The 21,288-nt window shown below is 73.8% G+C and overlaps 4 protein-coding genes across 4 annotated transcripts; 1 reads left to right on the top strand and 3 right to left on the bottom strand.

Moving 5' to 3' along the window:
* Positions 1–1,219: 1,219 nt before the first annotated feature.
* AURANDRAFT_70871 (hypothetical protein) lies at positions 1,220–4,189 on the bottom strand (the record flags this gene model as incomplete). Its single annotated transcript, XM_009035468.1, has 1 exon — positions 1,220–4,189. One exon carries the CDS (start codon positions 4,187–4,189, stop codon positions 1,268–1,270), a length of 2,922 nt encoding a protein of 973 aa, XP_009033716.1.
* A 1,070-nt stretch (positions 4,190–5,259) lies between these two features.
* AURANDRAFT_70870 (hypothetical protein) lies at positions 5,260–6,338 on the bottom strand (the record flags this gene model as incomplete). The annotated part of the gene is made up of 1 exon (XM_009035467.1): positions 5,260–6,338. One exon carries the CDS (start codon positions 6,225–6,227, stop codon positions 5,343–5,345), a length of 885 nt encoding a protein of 294 aa, XP_009033715.1.
* A 232-nt stretch (positions 6,339–6,570) lies between these two features.
* Positions 6,571–7,677, top strand: AURANDRAFT_61736 (hypothetical protein; the record flags this gene model as incomplete). Its single annotated transcript, XM_009035718.1, has 2 exons — positions 6,571–7,305; positions 7,342–7,677. The coding sequence occupies 2 exons, from the start codon at positions 6,571–6,573 to the stop codon at positions 7,675–7,677; spliced, it is 1,071 nt and encodes a 356-aa protein (XP_009033966.1).
* Positions 7,678–8,860: 1,183 nt separating this feature from the next.
* On the bottom strand, positions 8,861–17,002 carry AURANDRAFT_61735 (hypothetical protein; the record flags this gene model as incomplete). The annotated part of the gene is made up of 4 exons (XM_009035466.1): positions 8,861–8,897; positions 8,951–14,799; positions 14,972–15,791; positions 16,857–17,002. 4 exons carry the CDS (start codon positions 17,000–17,002, stop codon positions 8,861–8,863), a joined length of 6,852 nt encoding a protein of 2,283 aa, XP_009033714.1.
* Between the last annotated feature and the right edge of the window lie 4,286 nt (positions 17,003–21,288).

The raw sequence follows: 21,288 nt of genomic DNA, 5'->3' as shown, positions 1-21,288 counted from the left end.
GACGCGCGGCGCTCGCCCTTCTCGAAGGCGCGCCTCTCGGCCTTCTCGCCGCGCGGGTCCGCCCGAGGCGCCGCGGTCGAGATGTCGAAGCGACAGAAGCGGTCCTCCGTCGCGGGCCGCACGGCGCGGCAGCACGAGGGACGGGCGCACTTCGACGACGCGGACGCCGGCGCCGGGCCCGATAAGGACGTCGTTTAGTTGAAGTTAGTTTCCCCCGTCGTTGATGGATTCCCGTGTGATGGGCTGCGCATAGGTTGATGAGGCGCAGGCAATCGCTGCTGCTCCTCTTCGGCCTCGCCGCCGCGGAGCCGCAGGCCATCGTCGACTACCTCCGGCGCGTCTACCCAACAACACCGTGGACCAACGCGACGGCGATGCGGTACTGGGACGAGATCATCGACATCATCTACGCCCGCGGTGCGCCCGCGCACGGCCGCGTCATGAGCCCCGCGACGCACGACTGCGCCGACGGCTGGTTCCTCGGCGAGCTCGCGCGCGTGGACCGGCTGCCGCCGCCGACGCGGCCGCGCGACTGCGTCCGGTCGCTCTTCGCGGCCGCGCCGCGGCGGTCGCGCACGTTCCTCGAGGTGTCGCGCTGGGCCTACGACGGCAAGGAGCGCGTCGGCCCCGTGACCAGCTGGCGCGACTACTTCGACAGCGGGCCCGGCGTCTGGTTCTCGGTTCAGCGCGGCACGGGAATATTCTACGACGCCGGTCTCACGTTGTCGGCGCCCTACAAGAACGCCATGGCCGTCGCGCTCCTCGAGGAGGCGGCGCGCCGGAACGTGGCCGCGCCCTGCCGGGCCGCGCGGCTCCGCTGCGACGGCGGCAACGCGACGCGCTGGCTCGAGGCCGTCCGGCGGATGGGCCGCGCGGCCTGCGAGCCCTGGCTCAAGTGCCGGGACCGCTTCGTGCTGCCGGACCACTACGACGGCTTTCTGGTAGAGCTCGGGCGGAAGCTCGGCTACGACTCGCTCCACTTCACGGCGTCGCCGCTCGCGCCGCTCGGGACCGCGTACGTCTCCGAGGTCGTCGACCTGCGCGCGCCGCCGGGCGCCCGCCACCGCACGCCCGACGAGCTCGCCGAGCTCTGGCGCGCGCTGCTCCCGCGGCGGCTCTCGCTCCGGGACCCGAACGACGTCGGCGACGAGGCCGCGGCCGCGACATGCGCGCTCCCGCCCCTTCCGACGCTGCGCTTGGCGTGCGCGGGGCACGTCTCGGAATCAGCGTCCGCGGAACCGAACCGGCAGAACGCGTGCCGCCGGCGTTAGGAGCTCGTCCGATCGACGCCGCGGGGGGACGCGCCGGCGGCGTCGCGCGGCGCGAGGCCCGTCCTGAGCTTCGCGTTGTCCGCGAGGTGCCGCCGCGTCACCGCGACGTTCGGGTGGTCCTCGCCGAGCGCGCCGACGAAGATGCGCAGCGCCTCGCCGTAGAGGGCGCCCGCGCCGTCGAAGTCGCCCGTCGCGCGCTTGAGCGACGCGCGGTTCGCGACGGCCGCCGCGTACGCGGGGCTGTTCGCGCCGACGCGGGTTTCCAGAATGTCGCAGCAGCGCGCGTAGAGCGCGTCGGCGGCGTCGTGCTTGCGCTGGAGCTTGAGGACGACGGCGAGGCGGTTCAGGGCGACGGCGACGTCCCGGGAGCCCGGCGCGCGGCGCTCGCGGATCGCGAGGATGCGCTGCGCGTAGGGCTCGGCGTCGCGGTACCGCGCGCGGTCCAGGAGCGCGTCGACGAGCGCGCTCAGCGCGGGCACCGTGTCCGGGTGGTCCGCGCCGTGCTCCATCTCGTCGAACTTGAGCGCGCGGCGCAGCAGGGCCTCCGCGTCGCCGTAGGCGCCCCGGTCCGCGAGATTCGCGGCCAGACCCCGGAGCGGCGCGGCGACGGCGCTCCGCGGCGACGACGCGCCCGGCGGCGGGTCCTCGGCCGCGTTCGCGGCGGCCGTGATCGCGAGCGACCGCGCGAAGAGCGCCTCGGCGTCGTCGAGGCGCCCCCGGCATCGGAGCGCCGCCGCGACGCCGTTGAGCGCCGACGCGACGTCCGGCGACGGCGCGCCGCCCGCGCGCGCCTCGCGGAGCGCGAGCGCGCGGCGGTAGAGCCGCTCCGCGTCGTCGTAGCGCCGCAGGTCCTCGTAGGCCGCGGCGAAATTCATGAGGGGCACGTCGAGCCGCGGGTGCGACGGCCCGAGCCGGGCCTCCCCGAGCGCGAGGAGCCGCTCGTAGAGCGGCGCGGCCCGCCGGCGGTCGCCGTCGTGGCGGCATCGCACGGCCGCGAGCGACGCGAGCAGGGCCGCGGCGGGCGGCGACTCCGGGCCGAAGTGCGCCTCGCGCGCGGCGAGCGCGCGCTCGAAGCACGCCTCGGCGTCCGCCCAGCGCGCGGCCCGCTCGTGGAGCTCGCCGAGCGCGACGAGCGCGTCGCCGACGAGCGCGTGGCCGGCGCCGAGCCCGTCCTCGAGGTCGCGCGCGGCCCGCTCCAGCGACGCCGCCGCGGCGCCGTCGCGGCCGCCCGCGGCCATGGCGAGCGTCGCCGCGCGCAGGCGGCAGGCCGCCGTCGTCGGGTGGTCCCCGCCGAGGACCTTCTCTTTCAGCGCGAGCTCGCGCTCCGCGCGCGGCACCGCGGCCTCGTGGCGGCCCATCGTCGCCTCGAGCGTCGAGAGCAGCTCGAGCGTCGCCGCGACGTCGAGGTGCCATTTGCCGAGCTGCCGCTCCTGGGACGCCAGGAGGCGGCCGGCGACGTCCGCGGCCTCGGCGTAGGTCGCGCGGCGCTCGAGCGCGAGCGCGAGGCGCCGGAGCGCGGGGATCGCGAAGGCGTGGTCGCACCCGTACTCGTCCTCGTAGATGCGGAGCGCGCGCCGCGCCAAATCCTCGCTGTCGCCGTAGCGGCCCTGCTTGTAGCGGATGCCGCTGAGCTGGAGCGCCGGCGCGGCGACGGTGACGTCGAAGGCGCCGCGGTGCGCCTCCTTGATGGCCACGGCGCGCGCCACCAAGGGCGCGGCGTCCGCGTAGGCGCGGCGCAGCGCGTAGGCGAAGCCGAGCTTCTCGAGCTCGCCCGCGATGCCCAGCGCCGCGTCCTCGAGCTTCCGCGCGTCGCCGCCGCCCGCGCGGAGCAGCTCGAGCACGCGCTCGCGGACGCGGAGCGCGCAGGCGAGCTCGTCGAGCGTCTCGAGCAGCGCGACGACGTCGCGGAGGCGGTCGACGTCCGTGTCCTCCTCCAGCAACCGGTCGACGAGGTCGCCGACGGAGCCCGCGGCCTCGACGGGCAGCGCGAGCAGGGCGTCGAGGCGCCGCGCCGCGGCGGCCCGCGGCGCGCGAAAGTAGGCGCGGAAGAACTCGTAGGCCGCGCGCGACCCGTGCCGGAGCTCCGCGGCCTTCAGATCCCGGTGGACGACGGCGACCTCGCAGTAGTGCGTCGCGGACCGGCCCCCGGCCGCGTCGCAGTCGACGGCGACGGTGACGAGCAGGCCGCGGTGGCCGTTGAAGAGCGGGCGGGCGCAAAAATTCTTGACGCGCGCGACGGCGACGTCCGCGGCGCCGCGGAGCGCCGCGACGGCCGCGACCATGGCCGCCTCGTCGTCGCAGACGACCTCGCCGCGCGCGACGTCGAGGAGGTCGCAGACGCAGCCGCGGTAGTCCGCTTCCGCCTTGCGCCGCGCGCGCTCGCCGCCCTTGAGCGCCGCGCAGCGGAACGACGCGCCGTCGACGCCGCACGCGGTCAAGGCGCGCGACACCTTGGCCTCCAGCGCGACGCGCGCGAAGCCCGCGACGAAGGCGACCTGGTCCCAGGTCGTCGCGACGCCGCCCGTCGCCGCGCGCTGGCGCGGGCCTTCATCGACGAAGGCCGCGCGCCGCGGCGACCGCGGCGACCGCGGGTCGCGCGCGGGCGACGCGGGCCGCGTCTCCTCCACGGCGCCGCAGAGGTGCCGCGGGCAGCAGGCCGCGTAGGCTTCCTCGAGCCCCGCGCGCGCCCGCTTGAGCTGGGCCAGGTTCCAGAACAGGACGCGCCCGTCCAGAAGCTTCGTCTGGGCAGCGAAGGCGGCGCAGCGCTCGTAGGGCACGACGAGCACGCCGTCGTCGCTGACCGCGTAGGTGTGGAACACGGCCTCGGCGTCGAGGTCGTAGCACACGCCGATCTGCTGCTTCGCGTCGAGCTCGCTCAGCGTCCCGCCGCCAAAGGTCAGGGAGGCGCCCGCGCCCATCCGGCTACTCCAGAGATCTGCTCTAGGCTGCCCCCATCCTCCTCTGCGGTTTCGTTCAGCCTGGAAGTACAGGTTACTTTTGATGCTGTTGTGGCTGACTCAGTAATGTGGGCAACCTCAATTCATCGGAAGGGCCGCATTTACATCCACACCAGCTACGGCTCATCCTGTGGCCAGGGTCGACCGGAATGCGGCAAATGCTCGATCTTGGTTGCAGAGCTAAACGAGGTGGATCTGAGCTGCCGAGAAGCTTGGGTTTTCGATGAGCGGTGGGCGCTGCTAGTGGCGGGCTAGGAGCTGCTGCGCCGCGTCTCGCCTCGCTCCAGTGCTTCCAAGTTTGCATCGTGCCTGAAACACAAATCCATCGCCGCGCCGCGACCGGGCAGTCCCTGCGCTCTGATCAGAACGCTGCCGCATCGCCGTTTCGGCCGCAGCTGCCTGCCTCGCGCGCGCGCTGCCATGTTTAGACTATTTGAAAGGATCAATGCGATCATCTTCGACTTCCGCACGGGCGAGACGTGGCGCGACGACGCCGAGCGCCGCGCGTTCGCCGCCGCCGCCGTCGAGCGCTGCGTCGCGCGCGCGCGGAGCCTCGGTCGGTCGCGGATGTACCCGCGCGCCATCGCGCGGTCGGGCTCGAACGGCGACGCCTTCGCCGCCGCGCTCCCGGACGCGGCCGCCTACGCGCTCGCGTGCCTCCTGGGCGAGCGCGACTCTCCGACGGAGTCCTACGCCGCCTACGCGGGGCCCGCGCCGCTGATGTTGCGCGTGCAGGGCGCCGAGGCGAGATTTATGGACGGTGGGAGATATTTGGAACCCACGCCGCCGTCCCGGACCGTCGGCGACGTCATCGCGTGGCGCCTCTTCCGCGTAGGCCTCGCGCTGCGCCTCGACTCGCCCCCGGCGTCGCGGCCCGCGGAGGCGCGCCCCGCGCCGCCGGCGCCGGCGCCCGCCGCCGCGCGGAAACCCGCCGCGCCCGCGAAGCGGACGAAACCCGCCGCGCGGAAACCCGCCGCCGCGCCCGCGAAGCGGAAATCCGCCGGCGCGGCGCCCGGGGCCGAGAAGAAGAAGAGGCGGCGGTGAGTTATCTAAGAAAAGCTTCGTAGCTCCTGCGCGTCCGAGAATGCCAGGCTGCCAGGTCGCGGCCGAGGAGCTAAAAGTTCCGCCAGAAGGCGAGGACCTCCCAGAGGAGCGCCTTCGGGAGCGCGTTGACCGCGGCGCTGTGCGCGAAACGGGCCGCGCGGGTCCGCCCGCGCGCGGCGCCGCCCGACGTCGCCGGCGCGGGGAAGAGGCGCCGGAGGACCTCGGGGCACCGCGAGCCGGGGGTCGCGCGGCCCGCGGCGCAGAGCTCGAGGAGCGCGAGGAGCCGCACGCGGGCCCGGAGCTCGTACTCGCGGTAGCTCCCGGCGGCGCCGACGCCCTCGACGAGCGCGCGAATATCGCCCATGCATTCCCGGTGGTGCTGCGCCGCGGGAGAGTTGTCCGTGAAGGGGTCGTAGACGTTGCCGTCGAAGTCGTCGAGCGACGCGCCGTGCCGGAGGAGGAGCTTCGCCGTGGCCGGGCGTCCGTATCGCGCGGCCCACGCGAACGGCACGTCTCCGTGGTCGTCGTGGGCGTGGACGTCCGCGCCGGCCTTGAGGAGCAGGACCGACTCGTCGAAGCAGCCGTTGAGCGCCGCGTAGAGCAACGGCGTGCGTCCGTGGTAGCACCGGACGTCGTGGCGCGCGCCGTGATTGAGCAGCACCGCGACGCAGGACGCGGGGCCCTCCATCGCCGCGATGTGGAGCGGCGTGATGCCCTCGAATTGCTCAGAGCTATAGTTCGGGTCGTGGCGCTCGTCGTCGTCTTTACCTTCTTCGCGCTCGAAATGCTCGTCGAGCGCCTTCGCATTCCAGTCGTCGCTGCTGCGGATGACCATCATGCACCAATCGCAATAGAAATTCTGACGGTCCACGCGAATACTTTCCCTGAATTCATCCATATTCACACTCGAACCATCCCCCTCGCCGTCGGAGCTCGTCGCGTGCTCGGCCTCCATGACCCCAATGCAATATTGCCTTGACGCGTCTCTAAACGTAGGGGGCCCGGGAGGAACCGCGGGGGACGGGAGCTCAGAGGGTCTCACAGGCGGGAGGCGCCAGTGGACGCAATGCAATATTGCCTCTCGGAGCTCTCCGGAGAGAGTGATCGCCGATCCAGTGTGTGGAGAAATCAAATCGAGCGGAGGGCGCGCCGCAACTGCTCTCGGCGTCGCTCGCGATCGAACACGGAGGCCACCTAAAGCTTCTCGAACTCGCGAAGATACCAGTCTAGCCCCCCTGGGATAACAACCCCGAAAACCCCACCTCAAAATGACCGTCCGCCCCGAGGAAACGCGCGCCATGCGCGAGGCCCTCGGCCAGGACCCGCTCACCGGCGAACCCAAGTGGCTCAAGCGCCAGCGCAAACTTTTTACGAATTTCGTCAACGCGAAACTCATGGACCGCGACATTAGCCCCGTGACGAACATCTTCGAGGACCTGAAGGACGGGCGCATTCTCTACGCGCTCCTCGAGGAGCTGTCGGGCCAGTCGCTCGCGCCCATCGGCAAGATCAAGAAGAAGGCGCCTTTGAAGAAGGCGGAGACGCGCATCGACCACGTGTCGAACCTGTCCATCGTCTTCCGCTACATCAACCAGACGACGAAGATCACGGGCATCGGCCCCGCGGACGTCGCCGACGGCAACGAGACGCTCATCCTCGGCCTGCTCTGGTCGCTCATCGTCTTCTTCACCGCGCGGGACCTCGGCGGCGTCGACGACGTGAGCGCGCTCAAGAAGAAACTGTTGCGCTGGGCGCAGAAGCGCACCGCGAAGAACCCGGACGTGGAGGTCCGCAACCTCAAGGACTCGTTCAAGGGCGGCCGCGCGTTCCTCGCGATCCTGCACGACGTCGACGCGGAGGGGTCGCCCTACGAGCCGTCGGCGGTCGCGACGCACAACTTCAAGACCGCGTTCGACGACGCCGCGGACAAGTACGGCGTGCCCGTCCTGCTCGACGGCGACGACGCGGACCTGTGGAAGGAGGAGCAGGGCATGGCGCGCGCCCGGCGTCCGACGCGAGAGTTCCGTTTCCGAGTCCCGATGAATTTATAGGTGACGTATCTCGCGGAGTTGATGAAGCGGCTCCCGGAGACGTCGAGCGACGTCGCGGGCGCGGCGCTCGCGGCGGCCGCCGCGCGCGAAGGGGAGACGCGCGACGACCTCGTCGCGCTCTGCAAGGTGCCGTCCGTCGTCGGGTCGTCGGCCTGCGACGACGCCGCGCGACTGCTCTGCCACCAAGCCCAGCTCCGCAAGATGGCCGCCGTCGACGTCCGCGGCGGCTTCGTCACCGCGGCCGCGCGCGAGCGCGACCCGGCGCTGCCGACGGTGCTGCTCGTCGGCGACTACGCCGTCGGCGCGCCCGTCGCCTGCTGTGTGGAATTCAACCACTGGTTTGGGTGGTCCTGACCAAACTTCAGAATTCTCTAGCTCGATCAAATCGAAGTCGATTCGGCTGATTTTTGGACGAATCGATTGCTCTCGTCGGATTCTCGAAGCACAGCCGAAGAGCTTGCGTCGAAACCGTCGCATATGCGCACATTGAAGTCGGGTTGAAGATTTGAATTCCACACAGGTCGCCTGGCCCGAGGCCTTCGACGCCGCGGTCGCGAACGAGTCCGTCGTCGCCGCGGGCGCCTGCGGCAAGGCCGGCGCGGTCGCCATGCTCGAGGCCGCGGCCGCGCTCGGCGCCGCGGACGTCAAAGCGGCGAACGTCGAAGTCTGCCTGGCGCGCGGCGACGAGAACGCGCTCGGCGCCTTCCTCCGCGCGACCTACGGCGCGTCCGTCGACTACGCTTTGGTCGACGAGCCGGGAGTCGCTCGCGGCCGTCGCGCCGGACGCCTTCGGCGTCGCCTTCGGCTGCCGGGGCCTCGCGACGCTGCGCCTGGAGGCGTCGCGCGGCGCCGGGCCGTCGAAGCCCGGCGCGCCGCCGGGCCCCCACGTCGACGCGTGCGCCGTCCTCGCCGCGGCGGTCGCGGCCGCCAAGGACGCGGACATCCCGCGCTTCCCGGCCGGCACGGCCTTCGAGGCCGCGATGGCCGGCGTCGCGGCCGCGGACCTCGCGGCCTTCGGCGCGCCGCCCGCGCCGCCGGCGGACCTCTGCCTCCAGCCGGGCGTGTCCGTCGTGCGCCAGGACGGCGACGTCGAGTCCGCGGCGGCGACGGTCGCCGCGTACCTCCCGCCGCTGCTCCCCGCCGCGCCGGCCGTCGCCGCGCTCGAGCGCGCGGTCGCGACGCCGCTGCTCGGCGCGACCGTCGCCGCGACGGTGGACGACGCGCGCGCGGGCTTCCTGTCGCCCATCGCGAAGCCCTTCCTCGACAAGCTCGCCCGGGCCGCCAAGGCCCAGCGGCCCGCGGCGTTCGCGCCGGCGCCCGCGCACCTCCCGCTCGCGGCGGCCGTCGCCGCCGCGCTCCCGAACGCGGCGACCTACGGCGTCGGCGGCCCCGCGACGAACCTCGGCGCCACGGGCGAGGCCGCGGCCTTCGGCGATCTCCACGGCGCGGTCAAGACCCTCATCAAGCTCCTCGCGGCGCTCAAGGCCGTCCCCAAGCGCACGAACGCGGCGCCCGTCGACGCCGCCGCGCTCTTCCCCTAGACGCGCGCGCTTCGAACCCTTCGTCGCACGTAACTGGAGCTCAAGGAACGGTGCGCTTATCACAAAAAGGGGACCCCTCATCTCACATGATGTAGTAGGAGGTCAGCAGGGCCTGGAGCACGTTCTTGAAGGCCGCGGCCGCGTCCGGCGACGGCGAGCGCACGGTGATGCGGAAGGCGCGCGCGGCGGCGTTGGCCTCGAGGCGCAGCAGCACGTCCACGGGCCCCGACGTCGCGTGGACGACGGACGCGGCCGTGATCGTGAACGGCGACACGTCCGCGTGCTTCACGGGCGCGCCCTTGAGCGCGTCCGCGACGACGCGCGTGCGCAGGTCGTCGAGCATCTTGTCGTCGACGGGGGACCGCGACGACACGACGATCTGGTGCTCCGTGCCGCCGACGGCGCCGACGTCGTCCCAGCGCGCGCGGAACGCCTTGACGTCGCGCGCGTTGAAGCCGTCCGGCGCCGCGAAGCACGTCGCCGCGACGGGCAACCGCAGCGCGTAGGCGTGGCGCGTGACCTCGCCGGCCGCGTCGCGCGTCTCGAAGCGCACGGCGAGCTCGGGGGGCACGACGAAGGGGCTCCGGCACGTCGCGGAGACGCGCGCGACGACGCGCGCGCCGGGCGCGAGCTCGGCCGCGCCGCCGCCGTCCGTCGTGATGCCCACGCTCAACTTCGGCGCCTCGCCGGCGTCGCGGCCGTCGTCGGCGAAGACGTCGACGCGGAGGTCGCGGATCGGGGACGAGGACGCGTTCGCCACTTCCACCCTCACTCTTCCGCGCGCGCCCTCGTACGCGTGCTCGACGGCCACGCGCACGAGGCAGTCGTCGTCCTCGAGCAGCGCGCCCGACGCCGCGCAGAGCAGCCGCAGGAAGCGCTCGCGGAGCTTGGGCTGGGCCGACGCCGGCAGGCCGAGGACCCGGGCCCGCGGCGAGCCCGACGCCTCGGGCGGATGCTCGGCCGTCGTGTCGTCGTCGGAGGGCGGCGCCGCGGGCTCGTCGGCCGCGTCCGCGGGCATCACGTCCGCGGGCAGCTCCGCGACCTCCTCGGGCGTCTCCTCCTCGGGCTCCGCCGGCGGCGGCGGCGGCGGCGCGGCCATCTTCGCCTCGGCGGCGCGGAGCCGCGCCTCCAACGACGCCACGTACGCGTCGCGGTCGAGGCGCAGCGCCTCGGAGTGGGCGCCGCGCTCCGCGACCATGGCCTCGAGCCGCGCCGCCGTCGCCTCGGACGCCGCCGCGGCGTCGCGCGCGCACCGCTCCGCGCGCTCGGCGCGCGCCGTCGCGTCCGCGGCCTCGTCGTGCGCCGTCTTGGCCTCGTCGCGCGCGGCCGTCGCCGTCTTGAGCAGCTCGTCGTCGGACCGCGGCGGCCGCCGGCTCCGGGGCGTGCGCGCCGGGCCCGACGACGGCGGGAGCCGGGGGAAGCCGTCGTCGTCCGTCTCCACGGCGCGGTTCCTTGCCGTCGCGTAGCCGTCCTCGCTCTCGCTCTCGGCCGCGGGCGACGCGTCCAGGGGCGCGCGCGGCGCCTCGGCGACGCTCCCGTGGTCTTCCTCCTCGTCGTCGTCGACGTCGTCGTCGAGGTCCTCGTCGTCGCGCCCGTCGAGCCAGTCGAAGAGCCGCTCCGTCGCCTGCAGCGCGTCGGCCGCCGCCGCGGACCGCGGGCCCGGCGGGCCGTCGCGGGCCTCGAGCGCCGCCGCGCGCCAGGCCGCGAGCCCGCTCGACTCGAGCACATCTAAATCGACGAGCTTGCGCAGCGCGTCGTTGAGGCACGCGGCTCTCCCGTGGACGCGGAAGTGCGCGACGACGGCCCCGACGGCCGCGGCCTGCTCCGCGACGTCGAACTCGAGCAGCGCCTCGAGCGCCGCGCCGGCGGCGCCCGGGGCCGCCCAGGGCGCGTCGGCGTCGAAGACGACGGCCGCGGGCAGGTTCCGGAGGAGCGCGCTGAGCACGCGCGCGCCGCGCGGCCGCGGCGCCGCGGACGCGGCGACCTTGGCGAGCGCCGCGCCGCGTCTATCCAGAGGCGCGCCGGCGCCGCAGGCGTAGGCGAGCTCGCCGGCGAGCTCGAGCTCGCCGTCGTCCGCGGGCCGCGGCGACAGCGGCGACGCGAACTGCTCCGCGTCGTCCAAGCCGAGCGGCACCGCGACGGTCCGCGCGCCCGTCGCGGACCCGAAGGTCCAGGGCAGCGCCTTGGCCGGCGGCGACAGCACGGGCGCCTCGATGGGGCGGTCGAACCAGGCGTCCGTGTGCCGCAGGGCCACGGACGCGACGTCCGCGCGGAGGTCGCCCTTGGCCGTCGACCGGTCCGCGGCGCCGCGGCGCCAGGCGAGGAAGGCCGCCGGCGGCGCGACGCCCGCCAACGCGTCGAAGAGCGCCACGAGGAGCGGCGTGCCCCGGAGCACGGGGAAGGACCGCGCGGCGCACCACGTCGTCACCGCGTCGAGCGCGTCGACCCACGACCCGGGCGCCGCGCCGGCCTCGTCCTCGGCGTCGCCGGGGCCCAGCGCGGCGAGCGCCGCGCCGCAGGCGTCCGGCGCGCACCAGCGGCCCGCGCTCGCGCTCGGCGCGCGCGCGAGGCACGCGCGCGTCAGCGCCGCGCGGCTCGGCGGCGCCGCGACGCAGAGCGCCGCGTGGGCCAGGTCCACGCCGGCGAGCTCGCCCGCGACGTAGCGGTCCACGAGCGCCGCCGCGGCGCCGTCCTCGACCGGCGGCGGCGCCGCCGCCGCCCGACACTCGCGCGCCGCGTCGAGTTCGGCGACGAGCCGGGCCTCGCGCGCCGTCGCGTCGGCCTCGAGCCGCGCCTTCGCCTCCTCGGCGATCTTGGCCGTCGCCCGCGCCGCGGCGGCCTCCTCGCGCTCGCGCTCGAGGACACTCGCCAGCTCGTCGCGCGCGCGCGTCGACGCGCGCTCCTCCGCGCGCGCGGCGTCGACGGACGCGCGCGACGCGCGCTCCGCCTCGCCGAGGCGGCTCCGGTAGTGGCGCGCGTCCTCGGCGACCTCCTCGAGCTCGCGGGCGACGTTGTCCTTCTCCTCCTTGGCCCGCGCGAGCTCGCGCGTCGACCGCTCGAGCTCCGCGCGGAGCGCCTCCATCTCGAGCGCCGTCGACGGCTCCTCGCCGCGGCTCTGGAGCCGGTCGAGGGCGCGCTTCCCGAGCTCGACCATGGGCGACGGCTCGGGCTCGGCCGGCGGCGGCGGCGGCGCCGGCGCGGCCGCCTCGGGCGGCGGCGGCGCCGCCTCGTCGTCCGACGGCTCGTCCTTTGCCGGCCGGAGCCTGCCCACGGCCCGGGGCTCGCTCGCCGGCGGCGGCGCGGAGAAGGCCGCCTGCTCCCGCGCCTCGATGGCCGCGAGCCGCTCCTTGATGCCGCCGGAGGACCGGCACGGGTCCGCGCTCGCCGGCGCGGGCGCCGGCGGCTCGGGCTCGGGCGCGGGCGCGGGCGCCGCGGGCTCCGGGTCGTCCGCCGGCGGGTCGACGCCGGCGACGAAGGCCGCGAGCTTGCTCATGGACTTGCGCGTCAGCGCCCGGGGCGTCGGCTCCTCCGCCTTTGGCGTCGCGGCCACAAAGGCCGCGAGCTTGTTCTCCGCCGGCGCCGCCGCGGGCGGCGGCGCGGGCGCGGGCGCGGCCTCCTCGGCGGCGGCGACCGCGCGCGCGCGCTCGAGCAGGCTCTTGCCCGCGGGCTCCTCGACGGGCTCCGCGGGCGCCTCGACGGCGGCGGGCTCCTCGGGTTCGGGCTCCGGCTCGGGCGCGGGCGCGGGCGCGGCCGCGAGGAACGCCGAGAGCTTCGACGGCGCCGCGGACCCGTCGTTCGCCGGCGTCTGCGCGAGGAAGGCGCCGAGCTTGCTCGCGGGCTCCACGGGCGCTTCCTCCTCCGGCGCCTTTTCCGGGGAGTCCTCCTCCGGCGCCTCCTCCGGCTCCTCGGGCGCCTCGTCCTCGGGAGCCTCCTCCTCCGGCTCCTCCGGCTCCCCCGCGTCGTCGTCGCTCGCCTCGGCCTCGCCGTCGCTCGCCGCGCCCGGCCGGCCGAGGGGCGTCGCGCCGTCCTGGTGGTGCATGTCGTCGTACTCGTCCGCCGCGCCGCGGACGGCCTCGGCGGCGCGCGCCTCCGTCGCGAGGCGCTCGGCCTTGGCGATGCCCTGGGCGATGTCCTGGAGCGAGTCCTGGGCCGCCGCCGCGGCGTCCAGGGAATCCTGGACGGACCCGTCCATGGTCTCGAGCAGCGCCTCCTCCTCGACGGCCTCGCCCGACAGCACGTCCGCGCCGCCCAACGACGCGCGCCAGAACGTGAGCCGCAGCGGCCGCGGCGCCTTCTTCAGCGCCTTCATCATGTCCTCGAAGACCTCCTTCGTGCAGTCCCGGGGCAGCAGCCGCCCGTGGACGGCGACGAGCTGGTCGTCGTTGGGCTGCAGCGCGGCCGCGGGCGCGCCGTCGTCGCCCCGGACCTGGTGCACGACGACCGCGCGGCGCCCGGACGCGGACGTCAGCCGTAACAGCAAACCCAGCGGCTTCTCGTCGTCGAAGTCGACGGACAGCACCGACGGCCGCCGCGCCAGCGACAGCGTCAACGGAAAGGCGCCGCGCGCGACGGCGTCGCTCAGCCGCCCGGACGCCTCGCGGAACGCGGCCGCCGCGTCCGCCGGCAGCGCGGCGCCGTCGACGTGCGTGACCTCGTCGAAGACCTGCAACTGCTTGAAGCAGCCGCAGTCGCCGCCGATCTCGTTGAGCTGCAGCGCGAGGCGGCCCGACGCGTAGCGCGCGAGCACGAGCTTGAAGCCGAGAGGCGCGGCGCGGAACGTCGCCTCGAGCAGCTCGAGCTCCTGCGTGCGGTCCAGCGCCGACGCCGCGTCCTTCGTCTCCTCGTCCTCGCCGAAGGACCCGCACTGGTCCGGGTCGTCCTCCGACTCCTCCTCTTCTTCTTCGTCCTCCTCGTCGTCGTCGTCGTCCTCCTCGCCCGACGACTCGGAGAGGTCGTCCTCGTCGGCCGTCGGCGCCTCCGCGCCGTACTTCGACTCGAGCCGCTCCTCGGCCTCGGCGTCGTCGTGGTCCACGAGGCGCGAGAACGTGAGCGTCAGCGGCCGCGCCGCGCGCGCGAGGCGCGTCGTCACGAGCCGGAAGCTCTCGGCCGTCGGCGTCTCGATGGGCTCGCCGCGGATGCCCGTGAGCGCGTCGCCCGGCGCGACTACGTCGCGCGCGGGGCACGTCGGCTTCACCGTCAATACCACAATCTTCCGCGACCCGTCGACGGACGGCAGGAGGCGCAGCTGGATGCCGAGCGGCTCGCCCTCGAGAAACGTCGCTTCCACGTCCACCGTTTTGGGGGGCGGCGGCGCGTCCTTCGGCGCGGCCTCGAGGGACGCCAACACGCGCGTCGCCTTGTCGACGTCGCCGTGCGTCGACTCGTAGGCGCGGCCGACGGCCGCCGCGTCGAGGCCCGGGAACCGCGACGCCAACAAGCTCAAATCCTCGTGCGGCGCGGCCCGCCGCGGCGGTTCGGGCTTCGGCGGCGTCGCCGCGGCGACGGCCGGCGGCGGCGCGACGGCGGGCGCGCCCGGCGGCGGCGGCATCTTGCTCCCGCCGGCGCAGAGCGGCGCGAGCAGCGTGCACCACGCGCGGTGCTGCTCCGCGCCGAGCTCGCACGCGAGCACGAGCGCGTAGCCCGTCTCCGAGCACGTGAGCGCGAAGGCCGCCGGCGCGTTCTTCGGGCCCGACGCGCTGGGCACGAGGGACATGTTCGCGAGGCGAAAGATCTTCCGCGGCGTCTTGCGCTTGTCCTCGTTGGGCTTGTGGTAGCGAATCGTGCGCTTCGCGCCGTCGACGACGACGAGCTTTCTAGCCCACTTGGACCCCAGCGGGCCCTTCTCCCGCTTGAACAGCTCCGCCTCGAGGTTGTGGACGCGGGTGCCCATCGTCGCTTCGTCGCGCGGCGCGGGGCGCCGCTCGACGTTCACAAGCTTTGATCGGCCGCGCGCGATTGCCACAAGGCGAGAGGCACTGTTGTGTGCTCTGAGTTGATGTTGACGCGCAGGCCACGCGCAGCCGCCCGCACGCTCCCCGCACGTCTCCCCGCGGCCCCCCACAAGAACCCCCCTCGTTCCTCGGGTCCGCCCCTTACGAGATCTTGACGACGTGGGCGGCCGCGGGGACGAAGGTCGCGCGGGCGACGGGCGCCTCGTCGCGCGCGTCGTCGTCGGCGACGACGACCGCGCCCGCCATCTCGACCTCGCTGTCGAGGCCGCGGCCCTCGACGACGACGGGCCGCGGCGCCGGGTCGCCCACGAGGACCTGCTCCAGCGCGACGCGGTGGCCCGGCGGCCGCCGCCAGGACGACGTCGCAACGGTGCAGCCGAAGGCGAACGCGCAGAAGCACAGCCCGATCATGAGCACGACGACCAGCAGCACGAAGCCGACGATGTCGGAGCAGCGCGCGTCGTCGCCGTATTTGTCGCTGTGGCGCGGGCAGGGCTGGCCCGGGAGGCAGTAGACGCAGCACGTCTGCCGCGCGCAGCGAACTTTCCCGCACGACTTCGACGCCTGGTCGCGGTCGTAGCGGAAGCCCTCGGCGCAGGACGCCACCTCCTCGCGCGCGCAGCACTCGCCGTCGACGTCCTCGCCCCGCGCCGTGGACACGCGGCAGACGCCGAGCCACTTGGGCGCGCAGCCGAGGCCGGCCGTCGGCGCCGCGGACGAGTTGGCGAACGCGCTCGGCGCGGGCGTCAGCTCCAGGGTCGGCGCCGGCGTCGGCGCGTCGCGGGCGTCGAAGGGGGCCCAGAACGGGTGGCGCGTCGTCGGGGCGTGGCTGGGCGCGCGGGTCGCCGTCGGTGCCGGGGAGAGCGCCGGTGGTGTTGGCGTGATTGTGGGCGCGGCGCTCGGGCTCAGCGCGATCGTGGGCGCGAGCGCGAAGATGATGATCGCGGCCGTCATTCGCCGCGCCGGCGTTCGTGAGCTGGCATCGAACGCCATCGTCCTTCGTTGCGGGCTGCTGAAGCGTGGAACTGCTCGAAGCCGTGCATCATCCCCGAGCCGAGTCCGATCAAGCGACCCGAAGCCAAACGCGTCGCCCCGGAGATCGACCCTCGCGCGACGACCTTCGACCGGCAACGACCGGCGACCATGCTCGTCGACCCCGAGCACGGGACGATCCGCGTCGGCGACGTCTACCAGGCCGTGCTCCCGCCGCACGAGGCGTCGCCCCCCGCCGGCGCCGCGCCCGCCGCCCCCGGCGAGGAGAAGCTCTGGGCCCCCGCGGCGCACGTGGCCCCCGACGACGTCGCCGCGTTCCTGCGGCGCGCGCGCGGCATGGTCGGCGCCCCCGGGTCCGGCGGCGCGTCGACCGGCGACGACGCCGCTTTGCTCCGCGTCTTCTACGAGTGCGGCTACGACGGCGATGGCGCCCTGCTCCGCGTCGCCGCGGAGCGGTCGACCCTCGCGGGGGCGCCGCCCTGGGACTCCGACGACGTCGACGCGTTCACGCGGGCCGTCGCGGCGCACGGCGACGACGTGGCGGCGCTCCGCGCGGCGCTCCCGCACAAGACGCGCGCGGAGATCGTCGCGCGCTACTTCCGCGTCGTCGTCGACCGCGACGGCGGCGCCGAGGCGACGGCGGGCGCGCGGCGGTCGTCGCGGCTCCAGCTCCAGGACGAGGCGAACGCGCTCGGCTTCCTCCAGGAGCTCCGGGCCGCCGTCGGCGCGCAGGTCTTCGGCACCGTGCTCAAGCAGCTCCGCATGTACGACCAGCGCATCATCGACGCCCGGCGCCTCGAGCTCAACATCTCCCGCCTTTTGGACGCGGACCGCGACGCGGACATCGCCGCCGCGTTCAAGTACTTCCTGCCCCTGCCCGAGGAGGAGGAGTAGTAAAGTTTTAGGCGTCTTCTGCGAGTTAGTATAGGCGAAGTCGAACGCGGCGTTTAGGTGTCTGCGAGTTATAGGCGAAGTCGAACGCGGCGGTCAGATCGTGTGGGCCTTGCGGCCGTCCGTCGCGGCGTCGTCGCCGGCGGCGCCCGCGCACCGCCAGATCGTGTAGAAAAGCGCGGCGGTTGCGCCGGCGGCGAGGAGCATGTCCACGAGGGCGAGCAAGGGGCCGGCGTAGCTCGACGCGGCGACGACCTCCCGCCGGGCCAGGTCGCTCGCGGCCGCGAGGTCGCCGCGGGCCATCGCGCCCGCGGCCGCGGCCGCCTCCTCGACCGCGGCGAGGTCCTTTCGGGCGAGCGCTCCCGCGGCGGCGAACTCTTCGCGCGCGAGCGCGCCCGCGGCGGCGAGCTCTTCGCGGAGCGACGCCGCGAGGCTCGACGCGTTCGCAGGCGCAACGACCGGTCGCGCGCGCGGCACCGACCGCTCCGCCGCGAGCGCCGGTTCCCGTCGCGCCGTCGTCGTCGTCGCCGAGCGGAGCGTGACCTGCCGGGCGAGGAGCTCCTGCTCCGCGCGTCGCGCGAGCATGGTCTCTTCGTAGAGGACCGTGAGCACAAATGTGGTGGCCCAGACCATCAGGATGATTTTCCATGTCCCGGCGTCCTCGCCAAGGAACGTGCGTCTGGGCCTCGCCATTCGCCGTCGAGGACTTGGAGAGCTCTAGCAGCGTTGTGGCAGATTTGAGATCGGCAGCAAAAAGCAAAATCCTTGAGGCAAAATCTCTAGCGCGACTCGTACAGGGCGTCGCGCACGCGATTGGCCACGCGCCCGCTACATTCGCGACCCGCGACGCCGCTTCTCAGTCTCCCCGAAGCGCCACAAATTCGATATGGACGTCCCCGACTGGCAAAAAAAGCAGAAGGAGTTCGAGAAGGTCAAGGCTCGGGCGAAAGCCCTGAAGCTGCGTTTGACCTGTACCATCTGCGGCGCAAAAGCGAAACTCAATTGCCCGTGCGAAACCACGCAGTATTGCACCGTTGAATGTCAAAGAATCGACTGGCGCGACCGCGGCCACCGCACGGCGTGTAAGAAGATCCGGAACGAGCGCGCGGCGGAGGCGGCGCGGGCGGAGGCCCCGACGCCCGCGTCGCCCCCGCGGGAGGTCTTCTACGGCCCCGCGCCGCGGTCGCACGCCGACGAAATCCGGGCCCGCATCGCCGCGGAGCACGAGGCCGCTCGTCTGCGGCGCGAGGCGAACCCGGAGCCGGAGCCGGTGTCGGCGCGGTTCGGGTCGCGGTGCCCGATATGCTTGGAGGAATGGGACGTGAATGCTTCCAATGCGTTTGTAACCTGCTGCGCACGGCTGATCTGCAGATCATGTGACGACAGAAACGACGAGCCGACGTGTCCTGTGTGTCGGGCGCCCGTGCCGAAGAACGACGCGGAGGGACTGGCTCGGCTTCGTCGCCACGTGGAGAACGAGATGCCAGAGGCGATTAACCATCTCGGTCAGGCGTACCGCCACGGCTTTTATGGAATTCTGAAAAACCTCAAGAAGGCCGCGAAAATCTTCAAGCGTGGTGTGGAGCTCGGGGATTCGCACTCGATGTACAGTCTAGGTAAATTACTTGAACATGGGTCCGAGTCCGACGGCGTCAAAGTCAACAAGAAGAAGGCTACGCAGCTGTATCGAATGGCAGCGGACCGTGGCTATGCACGAGCGCAATTCAACTTATCTTGCATGCTCTACGACGAAGGTCCTTCGAGTTACCGGGAATCCTTTCGCTACTGCAAGCTGGCAGCAGACAGAGGACATACATCAGCGGAGTTCAATCTGGGAATCTACTACGAGAATGGCGAGGGTGTCGACGTCGATCTCGAAGAGGCCCGGCGCTGGTACGCGCGCGCGGCCGCGAAGGGCCACGAGAAAGCCGCGTCTGCGCTCGCGGAACTCGACGCGCAAGCATCCTGACGCGCAGACTAGAGTCACTAAAATATAGCCACCTCACGCCCGCGCCCCCCCCCACGGCTCCGGCGCCTCCGGCGGCGGCGCGGCGAGCTTCGCGGGAAGCATGCAGAGCGCGTAGGTCGCGGCGGCGCCGCCGTCGGCGAGGTCGAGGCGCACGCGGACGCGCGTCGCGGCGGGCCGCGCCTCGTACGCGAGCCAGCCGACGTTGTGCTGGACGTCCGGCGAGCAGCGCAGCAGGGGCGTGACCTCGCGCGCGCCGCCGTAGAGCGCCGCGAGGGCGTCGTAGAAGCGCGGCAGGTCGTCGGCGTCGACGAGCTTCTCGAGCACGTCGAAGACGGAGTCGTCGTCGAGGATCGACGCGGCGACGTTCGCCTTGAAGACGTCGTTGGCCTCGCAGCCCACGAGGCGGCCCCGCGCCACGGTCATGGCGAGCACGGGGCACGCGCGCGTCGACACGCCGTGGACCGTCGGCGGGAAGGGCGGCGCGCCCGCCCGCGGCGGCGGCGCCGCGGGCGTCGACGGCGACATCGCGGCGTCGACGGCCGCGTCCGCGTCGAAGGGCGCGCCGAGGGCCTCGTGGAGGTAGAGCACGTGCTGGAGCAGCGACGGCCGCCGGCCCGCGAGGGCCGCGTCCGCGAGGTGGCGCAGCGCCGCGACCGCGCGGCCGCGGTCGAAGGTCGGCGCTTTCGCGAGGCCCAGGACGCCGTGGACGATGCGGTGGGGCCCCGCGGCGGAGAGCGGCGGCTGCTCGAGGGGCTCCGGCTCGTCGAGGGCGTCGCTTTGCGAAGGCCAGGGCGCCCGCGCGGGCGCGAGCTCCGGCGGCCGCGCGAAGCGGCGCGGCGCGACCCAGCCGCCGCCCTCGACGGCCGCGCGCTTCGGCGACGCGGGCTCGAGCGGGGCGCCGACCCTCCGGAGCCGCGGGTCCGGCGGCGCCGCGGCGCGGAACTGGTAGGGCGCGCGGCCCCGCGGCGGCGCGATGGGCGACACGGGCTCGACGGCGGCGCCGCCCGCGAAATGGAAGGACGGCCGCGGCGGGAGGATGGGCACGTTCTGGGGCGCGAGGTAGCTCGCGTAGGCGACGGGCGTCCAGTCGTGGGGCGACCGCTCGCCCAAGGCCGCCGGCGCGACGACGCGGCCGCCGCCCATCGGGAAGCCGCCGCGCCACGCGGGCGGCGCGGCCGCGGGCGTCCAGCGCCGGCCCTCGCCGTCCTCGAAGTCGCCGCCGGGCTCCGCCGGCGGCTGGAGGAACGCGTCGCCCGGCGCGAAGACGCGCGCGTGCGCGCGGTCGCCGACGCCGATCGGCGGCCACGCGATGGGCAGCGGCAGGCCCCGGAACGCGGGCTCGCCGACCTGCGCGGCGCGGTTTAAGTCGAGAAAGACACACGAGACGCCGCCGTGGTGCGTCGCCGCGGGCCGCGAACTGCTTGCGCCGGTGCCGCCGCTTGCCGCGCTGCGAAATCGGGAGTGAGGGTTTCGCGAGAACGCGTACGCCGACGCACCGTCTGCGGGATGCAGGTCACCTTGCGCCGGCGGCAGCGGCCGCAGGGCACCTGCTTGTCGCAGCGCACCTGCGGCGGCGGCGCGGTGGCGCGCGCGCGGGGCGGGTGTTCATGGACCTTGGAGATGCGGCAGGGCAGGCAGGTCTCGCTGGTCGCCGGCGCGTCGTCGTCGCCGTGCACCGGCAGCTCCTCCCCGGTCACGGGGTCCACGATCGTCGTCGGCGCGGTGGCGACCGCCGGCTGGGGAGGGGGCAGCCACTCCATCGGATATTCGCACCTGGCTGCCTGGCTGCAACTAAAAACGCTGCCTCTTCAAGATCCACCTGAGCTCCACCGGCGAGCGCCGATGGTGCGAATTGGATCGATGGAGCGCGCCGCCTTTCTCTTGGCGTGCCTCGCCGCCCGCGCCAGCGGCGACAGCCAGCCCGTGCTCCACGTCGCGAACCGCTGTCCACAAAAGGCGTCGCTGACGTACCCGCGCGTGAACACCTACAGCCCCTTCCCGACCACGCGCCTCGAGGTCGAGCCCATGAGCACGGTGACGGCGGGCTTCTGCTACGACGGCCGGCCGCTCAAGGTGCGCCTCGGCGAGTCCGACGACGGCAAGGAGGCGGCCTGCGAGACCTGGAGCAACCCCTTCGACTGCGCGGCGGAGGGCTCTCTCGTCGTCATCGAGTGCGAGTACGACGACGGCAAGAGCCCGTCGCAGTGCGGCGCGCGGGAGATCCACGAGCACTGCGTCGGCTGGGGCGACATGGACTCCTTCTGCCCCGCGCGGTCCACGGAGCTCAAGGAGACGCACTTTGACGTCGGCAAGTACCGGTGCGGCGGGAAAGGAGTCTTCCCGAGCAGCTACTCCGCGGGCCTCGACGCGGTCACGCACTGCCCGCTCTGCCGCTGCAACCACCCCTCGGAGTGCGTCGGCGACGACTGCGGCGACTGCGGCGGCGTCGTCAGCCGCTCCGCGGACGTCGCGTGCGTCCCGGAGTCGTGGGCCAAGCTCAGCCCCGCGGACGTGCCCGTGGCGACGCTGGCCCCCGCGCGGTCGCCCCACAGTTCGCCGTCGTCGCACCACGCCGCCACGGCCGCGCCGTCCATGCTCCCGTCGGGCGCGACGTCGACCG

The sequence above is a fragment of the Aureococcus anophagefferens genome (assembly GCF_000186865.1).
Source record: "Aureococcus anophagefferens unplaced genomic scaffold AURANscaffold_3, whole genome shotgun sequence".
Classification (NCBI taxonomy): Eukaryota; class Pelagophyceae; order Pelagomonadales; family Pelagomonadaceae; genus Aureococcus; species Aureococcus anophagefferens.
This window is presented reverse-complemented; position numbering and strand designations above follow the sequence as displayed.